The 7,888-nt window shown below is 30.1% G+C and overlaps 1 protein-coding gene across 3 annotated transcripts in view; it reads right to left on the minus strand.

Annotated features, from left to right (window-relative positions):
• The window catches only part of LOC120078760 (protein RADIALIS-like 3), an 11,942-nt gene extending 4,963 nt beyond the window's left edge, over positions 1 to 6,979 (minus strand). Inside the window, exons 1-2 of one of the 3 annotated variants that reach the window (XM_039033069.1) lie at positions 6,559 to 6,979; positions 66 to 633 (exon numbers count right to left, since the gene is read on the minus strand). In XM_039033069.1, coding sequence (XP_038888997.1) covers positions 630 to 633; positions 6,559 to 6,821 — 267 coding nt within the window. In that variant the 5' untranslated portion in view covers positions 6,822 to 6,979 and the 3' untranslated portion in view covers positions 66 to 629. Of the gene's footprint in view, positions 1 to 65; positions 634 to 4,757; positions 4,965 to 6,558 lie in introns of those variants that run through there. The other 2 variants (XM_039033067.1, XM_039033068.1) reach the window with 2 other exon arrangements.
• Positions 6,980 to 7,888: the final 909 nt, after the last annotated feature.

Below are 7,888 nucleotides of genomic sequence, written 5' to 3' on the forward strand. Positions count from 1 at the left end.
CCCCGACAAATGGTTCATATACTTGTCAAACCTTAGGACTAGGCATGTCCTATCAAGAATTGATCTTTCCTTGTATTAACAGAATTGGGAAGATAAATTCCTTCCATATTATACCAAGTTGCTTGCTAGAACTATATTTTACCACTTTCCAATTGCCCTTGAGACTTCAAATCTTACTTTGGACCCTTGTCCTTTTAGGTAAAACAATTATGAGCTAGATAACTTGAGCTTCAAGAATAATATCAACTTTTGGTGGAACAACACGCACCAAATTGGATTCCTAGGATACTCTTTCATTAGGAGATTGAAAAAACTTGCTTATACTGTCAAAAATTACAGCAGAATACAAAAGATTACTAATAAGGCCAAGAAACAAAGATGGATCAAAGAAATAGAAGTTATTGACAGACTTAAAGCTAATCAGAACTTGTCTGATATTGATTATTAAAGAAGATTTTCTCTCAAAGCAGATTTCAACAATGCTATTAACAAAGACAACCTCTATTGGGCTCAAAGATTTAAAAAACAATAGTTTTTAGAGAGAGATGAAAATACTGCCTTTTTCCCCAAGGTTTGCTTGGCCAGGCAAAGAAGAAATTTTATTGTAGAAATCACCAATAAAGATGGAGTTAGCTGCAAAAATAACAACAGTATTGAAAAAGCTTTAATCCATCATTTTAAGGATATCTATGTTGGGAAATATCATATGCATGGTATATTAAAACTCTTGACTGGAATGTGATTTCTCATGAACAAAACCAGAGGCTCATTGCCCACTTCAAAGAACTTAAGGTACACTCTGTGCTCAGTTCTATTACTACTAATAAAGCTCCTAGTCCTGATGAATTTACTATTGAGTTCTACAAAAGTACTGCAACATTTTCAAAGACGATATCATGGGAGTGTTCCCCAACTTTTTCAGGAATTGTGTAGTAAAGAAAAATCTTAATGAAACTTATATTGTTTTAATTGCAAAGAAAGATGAAGCTTTTCTAACCTCTGATTACATGCCTATAAATCTTACCACTTCCTTGTATAAAATCTCGCCAAAGTGTTTGCGAAGAGACTAAAACTCACCTTGCCTACGATTGTGTCTTAAAACCAAATCGCTTTTTTCAAGAATCGCAAAATCACTAATGACACTTTTGTGGCCAAAGTCATCAATTTCTGGAAGTACAAGAAAACCAAAGATTTTATGTTCAAGCTTCACATTGAAAATGATTGTGACAAGATCAACTAGAGGTTCATTAACTTTATGCTCTTGAAAAAAGGCTTTAATCCTAACTGGAGAAAGTGGATCAATAATTTCAATTCAACTATCAGTTATTCTGTGTTGATTAATAGAATACCTAGAGGTCACATTATCGCTAACAAAGGTATCAGACAAAGAGACTTCCTCTCCTCATTTATTTTAATTTTTGTTCTTTTCATGGACTGTCTTCTCTGATCAACTGCTCATGACATCCTTCTTTTCGTTGAGGATAATGATTTTGTTGGATTGTATATCCTAAAACTCACAGTTTGTAAGACTAAACATATTCTATTTGCACTAAAAGAATTATTGAGGTTTATTCAATAAAACTGTTATTGAATATGTATAAATTGCACTTGTAAAAACTAAATCCAATAGACTAAGGTCCATGACTATTACACGAGTACTTGAACTTTATGGGAAGTCATAAGAGTGGATCAAGTTCGAGAAGATAGCCAAAACGATCTATAGTATACGGATAAGGTCAGGTACCTTATTTTAGGGACACTATTGGAAGCAGCCCACTTTGTATTTAGTACAAACGATGTTATCCTAAATCATTCATGTGGAGACATATGAGTGGCGGCATCCTATTCCAAGAGTTTGTGTAAGACCGGATCGAGAAATAAGTCACTCTTACTTTATAACGCTGTTTACTGTTTAAGACTGATTATTTCAAAGCGATGACCTAGGTAACTTGACCTTAATCCCTAGCTAACTATGAACTCCTGTTTATTCGGGATTATCCTTAAATTTGCATCGGTGAGGGTTGGCTCAACAACATCGGCTCAACAAGCCTCCAATTTCAAAGATAAGACAGGGTAGATAGTTGGGGACATAGGGTGCAAGATGGAATTCACTCCTACTCGGTTTTAGGGATAGTAGAGAGGTTATTCCCTTATGTACTGACTCTAGGTCTTGAACAAGGGGTCCCACCCTCTCATTGGCTCGAGAGGGACTCGATTTGGTGATTGAATCACAAACCAATTATTCATTAGAGGACCAGTGGGACTTAAGAAATAATATGCAATCTCGGGCTAAAACAACTTTTGACCTAGTCAAGATTACGAACAACTTGTGAAAGATCGACTTACTCATTATAGTTATATCGAAGTGGACAGAAATATATCTACAATGAGAGGAGTACATCTATTGGGCTTTAGTGGAGTAACCTGGTAATTAATGATTTTTGTTAATTATGTTAAAGAGTTTAACAAATTAATCTCGGATCGTTGGAGCCTATGATCTATTAGTCTATTAGGTCCCCCTACTTGCTCACAAACGGACTAAACCTTATAATAGCGTACAGAAAGAGTTTGAAATAAACCTTATAATAGTGTAATGAGAGAATTTGAAATATTCAAAATTGAATTAAGGGAATTAGTAATTATATACAATATAACTATACATTTAATTATCAAGTTAAACAAATTAGAGAATTAGAAAATATTTAAATTTGATTTAAATGACATGAATAAGGATTTATGATTGTGTAATTGGTATTTTAATAATTTAATAATTTAATATTGGATATTAAATTATTTTAATTAATTAAATTGACTAACCATTTCGTGGTCTGATCTTATACAAGCTCTTTATATAGGATACTACCACGCACATATCTCCACATGAATGATCAATATCATATCATTTGTGGCACTTTACAACACTTGTAACATCTAAAAAGCGGGGTTGTATCCGTAGTGTTACTAGGATAAGGTACCCAACCTTATCTATCTACTATAAACCATTTAGGCCATTATTTAAACAAGATCTACATGTATGTCTCTACATCTTTGTTTAAATTACATAGAATAACCTAGGATCTTAGTTTATTGGATTGAGTATCATGCTCTGATGGATAGATGGACAATCAGATGTGGGACAGGGACAGCCGGATGGACGTTGGATGGAGGCTGTCTACGTTGCATAGTTTAGCTTTAGAGAGGATGAGATTGGATGGGATTGGGGCTACCAAATAACAAAAAGAATAAATAATAAATAAAAAGGAAATGATAGATTAGGGTTTTTAGGTTTGGGCTTGAGAGTTTTGCTTGAAGTTATGGCCTATGGGTAGTTTAGAGGAGTTGAGCTACAATACTAATTATATTATATATTATAAATATATAATTAAAAAAATATAAAATTATTTAATCGGGGCGAAGATATCGTCCCAGACGGAGATCCAAATTCATACCCCAATTCCCCATCCCACGGTCAAATTGAGGGATCCCTGACCTGCATGCAGGGACCCCACGGATTTTCTTGCCAACCCTACTAAAAATCAAATAGTCTTACTTTTGTCAAGGAAAATTATTTTAAATGACAAAATTGCAAAAAATACTTTTAAGTATAACAAAATAATCACTGTCTACCACCAATATACAATGATATTTTATTATATTTGTAAATAAGTTAGATTCATTTTACCATATTTGAAAACAACTGTTTATTAAAGATACGTTCTAGTTGAGATGTTTTAATTTTTGTCTACTATAGACTCAAATTTTCCAAAACCAAGCTCATTTACATATAAGTATTCATTTGACCCACAGCTAATGGCCAAAACCCTTTGTTTTTGTTTGTTTCTTTTCTTCTTTTTTTTTTTTTTTTTTTCTTTTCTGAAAAGATATATCTTTGTTTAGCTTTACATAAGAACAAAAGGAGATGGAATAAAGCACACACCAAGAAATAGAAGTGTACTAGATGCCCTCAAACTTAAGCTATCTCAAGGTCCAACAATAACTTTTGAGTCATTTTCCTTTTTCTATTTCTCTTTTTTTTAAAGAAAAACAAAAACTTCAAGGTTGTTTAGTGTGTGATTAATTGGGTTTTATACTATAAATCTAGGTTGATTTCAAATATAAAAAAAATTGAATCAAAATATTTACAAAGTATGATAAAATTTCAAAAATCAATCAATGATAGACGCAGATATTTCTATTAACATCTATTAGTGATATTAATAGGCACTGAAAAAAGTCTATCAGTATCTATCAATATTTATCATTGATAGATTTTAAATTTTTACTATATTTTAAAAATATCTTTACTAGTTTTGACAATCCTCCCCAAAGATTTTTACATTGCCTCTTAAGAGATTTGAAGATGGGCATATTGATTTAAGAAACAATAGTTGATTTTTATTTTTTAATGGTTCATATATAAAACCATCTACCCCACTATGATTTTTTTTTTCTAACAAGAATCTAAATTTACATTCTTACAAGTTCTATTACTTAGACTTTGTTTGTTTTAATTTCTCTTTAATGTTTTCAATGATGCCTTTAAATTCTTAATTAAAATTAAGCAAAAAAAAAAAAAAACACATTATTGTAAAATATAGTACTTATTAATTATTCACAAATTTGGGGAAAGTACGTTAAAAAGTTCATCATATCGAAAACTTAATTATTTCCAAAGTCAAAGTGAGCATAGTTCAACTTAATATACGTCAGTGAATTCAAGAGAATTATAGTTCGAATCTTTTCATCTCAACTATGCAAAAAATAATAAAATTATAATCAAACATATTGTTGATTGTACACTTTTTATTGAGAGAAAGTTGATTTTAAAGATAAAATTTTACAGTAAAATATTTATGTATCCACCTAGGCCAAGTGAGCTAGCCATTTGTGTTTGATGAGAGATTGAAAGATGGAGTGGCAATCATAGGCAATTTCTTCATTGAAGCTTTAGATACTTAAGCAGCCTAGCCAAAAAAGCAAAAATGCAAAGTGAAGAACACATCAAATCAAAATAATTCATCCCCAATTTTAGTTTATTCAAGAAAATTTCAAGGTTGAAAAAAAATTATTCATTTTTCTATTATGATATTTGACTAAGCAAAGTCAAATGTAATTTCATTAAAATGAACCCTATAACTAAAGGAGTGAGGAGAAAAAGAACTTAAAAGAGTGATAGTTAAAACACCAATCAAAGTTGGAAATCATGTGTCGGAACAAAAGGTCTTGTGTTTTAAATCATTATTAATGTCATTTTCTATCTGTCTGCTTTCTATCTAATATTTTATTGATATAATTAAATTTATGGATTATTTTCAAATATAGAAAATTATTAAAAAATATTTTTAAATATAGAAAAAATTCATTGTCTATCATGAATAGACAGTTACATTTTGTTATATCAAAAATATTTTCAATAGTTTTGTCATGTAAAATAATTACCCTAAATTTATTCTTAATGATCACTAACTTTTGGGTTTAGTTGTATTTAAAAACAATCCAAGATAGTTATTACTCTTTATTTGTTAAGTTTTTTTTTTTTTTTTCCTTTTTGTAATTTTAGAATTGAAAGTAGATTTGAACCTTTCTTGGAGAAGTTGGTGATATTATTTTTGGGCATATTGATTTATTCCATCAAGTTGTATACACATTTGTTTTTATTGTTAATTTGGTTGGATGGCTCTAACATTTTCCTATCATAAATTAAATGTTTTTGGTGGGTTTTTCCCCATAAGTTTAAGCATTTTGTTGGATTATATATTTTGTAATTTTTTGTTGTTTTTAAGTAGGATTATTGTTGCTCTTTTAATTTTTTGTTTTTTTTTATTATTAGTTTTAGATTATTCAAGTTAAATTGTATAATTTTGTTGGATAAAAGTTATAGAAAAAGAAGAGAGACATTATGTTAATTTTGCACTTGAATTCTTGAATAAATTTTACCTAAACTTTAATTATCTAATTAAATCTTAGACTTAAATAGTTACTACCTACTCAAAATTAACTAGCTAATTAGATTGTAGCCACCAAACAAGCCAATAAATTACTATACACTCAACTAACAAAATATTCAAAGTCTCACAAATATTCACCAACCACATAAAAATTCTAAAACTTATCACAAAACTAAAGCACATAATAATCACCTAAAACCTGGTATAAAAAAAAATCTCCAAAAATAGAAAATATACATATATATGTATATATAAACATATCATCAGCTACAATAATTTGAAATATTCTTAATTCCTTTTCTTAAAAACTATGGTTAAGATTAAGATTTTAAAACTAAATATTATGCCAACCAACATTATTATAGAGTAATTAAGTAATTTATTTTTGACAAAAGATAAGTTCAAATCTCTTATTTTAACAAGTTGGACTAAAAAAATATTTTATTATAATAGATCGACGTAGAAAATTATTGAAAGAGACTCCCACGATGTTGAAATAATTTAAAGAGAATTCATAAAAAGATATTTCGTAGTAAATCACGTATAAATTTTGAATAAAAAAAGATTAGTTCAAATTATTTCCTATATATCTTTCATCATCTTCACTAACCTCAGCTCTTCATCTCTATTGCCTCCGCCTCTATAATTGGGAATAGGAACACGACCGGACTCGATTCGCCGGAGATCTTCCAAGAGTACCTCATAGTGTCGTTTAACTTCGTCAGTTGACTTCCCGCCGACTGCCATGGCGATATTATGCCATCTCTCCGGCGTCTCTTTGTCGTACAACGCCAATGCCTTCTCAAAGAGCTTGTTTTGCTTTGCCGTCCATGTCGTCTCCGGTCGCTGCTGCTTCAAAGAGCTCGAAGCCATTGGCAAGAGGAAGAAGAACAATTTTTGGAGAGGGGATTTTGGGTTTTTTTTTTTTGGTTTGAGATGCAATGGAGAAATTAGAGAGATTTATATATGTAATATTATTGGAAGCAAGTTGGAAGAAATGTGTGTGTCGGCGAAAGGAGAAAGTGAGAGGGAGATGAGTGTGATTGGTTTCCCTTTCAGCCACAAGTGTGGAGGAGAGTATGAAGATATAAAGTGAAGAATCTATGTTAAAGGTGAAAAGGGTGTTTGATTTTTCTTCTTAAACTTTCTTTTTCTTTTTATATATAGGTTTGGTTCACTAAGGTCCTAAATAATAATTATTTGAGTTTTTTTTTAAAGAAAAAGAGTATATAACATGCATCTCATGTCGCATCTATCTCTATTCATCTCGTTTAGCTATATAAGAAGAAAGTATATATAAGAAAAAGAGTGTAGCACGTACCGAATGCATCCAAGTATTTTACTTTGAAAAAATTGTACTTTTTTTTTCTCACGAGTTATTTCCAGTGATTTTATTTTTTTTTAAGAAACATTTGAAATTATATGTGTATATATATTTAAAAATTGTATTTTTTTTTTTAATTTTTGAAACTCGGATTGGAATTTGATATCAATCTTATGAGTGAAAGTGATGTTTATATATGTTTAATTTTTACAATCCAAAGACTAAAAATAAAGGCACCGTTTGGTAATCATTTTGTTTTTTGTTTTTGTTTTCAAAAATTAAGACTATGGACATTACTTTCACTTCCAAATTTCTTCTTTTATTCTCTACTTTTCATCAATGGTTTAAAAAACCAACGCAAATTTTGAGAATTAAAAAAAGTAGCCGTCAAAAGGTTGTTTTTGGAATTTAGAATTTGGCTAAGAATTCGACCATTGTACTTAAGAAAGATGCAAATCATTGTAAGAAATGTTGATGAAATAGACAATTTTTTTAAAAAAAAATGAAAAACCAAATAGTTACCAAACGAGGCCGAAATTGTTCTCAAAGGGAGGCCTTAAGGGTTTCGTTCACAAAAAATACACATTGAAACTCTTTTGATAATTTTTTTTTAAAA

This window comes from Benincasa hispida, chromosome 5 (genome assembly GCF_009727055.1).
Source record: "Benincasa hispida cultivar B227 chromosome 5, ASM972705v1, whole genome shotgun sequence".
In the NCBI taxonomy this organism is placed as follows: Eukaryota; Viridiplantae; Streptophyta; class Magnoliopsida; order Cucurbitales; family Cucurbitaceae; genus Benincasa; species Benincasa hispida.